Source organism: Leucopleurus acutus, assembly GCF_964270905.1.
Source record: "Leucopleurus acutus genome assembly, chromosome: 3".
In the NCBI taxonomy this organism is placed as follows: domain Eukaryota; kingdom Metazoa; phylum Chordata; class Mammalia; order Artiodactyla; family Delphinidae; genus Leucopleurus; species Leucopleurus acutus.
This window is the reverse complement of record NC_139145.1, coordinates 97,712,080-97,714,801: the sequence shown is the minus strand read 5'-3', so window position 1 is coordinate 97,714,801 and position 2,722 is coordinate 97,712,080. Positions and strand designations below refer to the sequence as shown.

The 2,722-nt window shown below is 35.3% G+C and overlaps 1 protein-coding gene across 1 annotated transcript; it reads left to right on the top strand.

Annotated features, from left to right (window-relative positions):
* Nucleotides 1-287: 287 nt before the first annotated feature.
* LOC309959140 (oligosaccharyltransferase complex subunit OSTC-like) lies at nt 288-701 on the top strand (the record flags this gene model as incomplete). Its single annotated transcript, XM_082835294.1, has 1 exon — nt 288-701. The coding sequence occupies one exon, from the start codon at nt 288-290 to the stop codon at nt 699-701; it is 414 nt and encodes a 137-aa protein (XP_082691420.1).
* Between the last annotated feature and the right edge of the window lie 2,021 nt (nt 702-2,722).

Here is a 2,722-nt window from a genome sequence, read left to right as displayed (position 1 = left end):
AACAGGTGAAGAGGAGGCCAGGGTAGGTTGATGAACCCACACTAACTTTTGTATCAGATTCTTTAGAAATTGAAGTAAGCATCATATTAAAAGTGTTAGGATTACTAGGAAAACAGAAGTAGATTTATTTAAAAGCCTTTGTTAATGAGAAAAATGTCATTACACGAAGAGTTTGGACTTTCTCTGCCTTTCTGCAAAACAAGGAAATTAGTTTAAAAATGAATTCATGCCTGTTCCCGGATGGCGTGTGGGGCTGGCGGCCGACAGCTGACTCTGCCGCCACCAACATGGAGAGTTTGTACCGAGTCCTGTTCTTAGTGCTCGAATGTCCCATCCTGAAGCTGAAGAAGCCGCCCTGGGTGCACATGCTGTCGGCCATGACAGTGTACGCTCTGGTGGTGGTGTCTTACTTCCTCATCACTGGAGGAATCATTTATGATGTTATTGTGAAAACTCCAAGTGTCAGCTCCATGACTGATGAACGTGGGTATCAGAGACCGGTAGCTTTCTTGGCCTGCAGAGTAAATGGACAATATATTATGGAAGGACTCACATCCAGCTTCCTGTTTACAATGGGAGGTTTAAGGTTCATAATCCTGGACGGATCCAATGCACCAAACATTCCCAAACTCAATAGATTTCTCCTTCTATTCATTGGATTCATCTTTGTCCTATTGTGTTTTTTCATGGAGTATTCATGAGAATGAAACTGCCGGGCTATCTGATGGTTTAGAGTGCCTTTTGAGAAGAAGTCGGTGGATACTGAATTTGCTCCTGTTAATGAAGTTTTCAAGGCTGTACCAGTCCTCTGATATGAAATATGGAAAAGGATGAAAAGCAGCAGAAAAGAAACATCTAGTGAAAACGTAGGAAGCGTATTATAGCTTGGACTAGAATGTCTTCTTGGTATCAAAGAGACAAGCTTATCAGTATTTTTTCCTGCTGTCCTATACTGACATACCAACGATGTTAAGTGGCATTTTCTTCTTCTTTTTATTTCTTAAAGAAAGTATACTTCATTTCTACAACTATAATATTGAGTAAAGTGATTATTTTTTACAACCCCCTTAAAAAAGTGAATTCATGCTGCTTTGAGGGCCTGGAATCTGCCTGAATATGAATTACTACAAACACAAAAAGAATTTTAAATGAAACCCTAAATATTTGATAATGGGAATGCTTAATTTATTCTTGGAGTAAGCATGACAAACCTCTGAATAAAAGGGAAAGGGAAGTTATTCTTTATATATAGAATGCTTTTCTGTTTCTTTTAAATTTTAAAAAAATCAGTATTTTTTAAAAAGAATATTACTGAAGAGAGTTTTCTCCCACTTCGGTGCCCTTGAACTTGCCTCTGTGACCTACACTGTAGGGCCAAGAGGTTTGACCTGGGGAGGACATCATTCAATAGGCATGAGAATCAATGGTTGGGTAAGAGCTTTTTGTCTGATGGGAGGCTTAAAATTGGGACTAGAGATTCTATCCTGTGTGGATTTTTTTGGGATACATGTTTAGTTCTCTTAACTTGACTTTTCTATGTATATGAATTAGGGTGTGTATATTTTTCCTGAAAGAAAACTTATGCTTAAAATAGTTTACTAAAACAAAAATTTAATGAATTATGAAATATTTTCTAGCCTGAGAAGACATAAATACTTCTAATAATGATTTTGCAAAGCTGAGCATAACTGGTTTATAGAATGTGTTCTGTGTTTTTGTTTATTTTTAGAGTACATTGAAATTGGATGTTCATTGTGGAGCGAAGCAGGAAATTTTGGTGGTCCCAGTCTGTTGGAAAGGCCCAGGTGGTTGAGGCCCAGTTCTGCTGTTCACAAACTATATGATCTTGGGCTAGTTACTTAATATCTCTCAATTTCAGTTTCCTCATGTGTGTGTTGTGAATAGTAATATTGAGAAAAATTATGTCTTTTCCCCATAGCATGTTATGTTGTTTATAAATTACTAGACTGAATGAGCTGTAGACTTAATCCAGTTTCTCCACAAAAATTTCATGTGCAAATAACCTTTTTTTTAAGGAAATTACTCTTAATGCACCCAGTTCTTTACAATGAGTAATTTTTGGAATTAAGATAATTTTACTCATGCAGAAGATAAAAAATAAAACTTCCTTCAATCCAACACATTAAAAAAAACAAAACAAAACTGTACTGACTCCTCAGTACTAAGGAATCACAGGAGGAGGTATAATATTTTTATCTCTAATGCAAATGTTGATTACATAGTAAGAAATAACTGTGTTGTTTGTTAATAGATTTGCCTGAGAATGTTGCTTAAATTACATAATACTATCTTTTAACTGCTCCTGCAAATAGTGGCAATGCTCCCTCTTTGTGTACTGAGATTACTTATGTAATATAAGACATTACATTAAAAAGATAACCAGTTGTGAGAAATATGAGTCTATTAAATCAACAGTTATAATACTTCACAAAAAATCTAGTCTAATCATATTAAGGGTCAAGGCCACAACACTTTTAGAAAATGATTTTGAGTTGTAAGAATTTAGGGTTCATTCCTGTTATTTCTTTGGGAAACAGTTTCCTTTTTACAATATAGATGCTTGTCTAGCTACTGAAAAATCTTTTATTTAGACAATTGTCTTTTAAAATATTCCAGGTCGCAATGTATCATTTCAGTTTCCATGGCTGCTTTTATGGTAAGTGTTTCTGCTAAAATGCTTTAGCAAGTGGAAATGCTATCA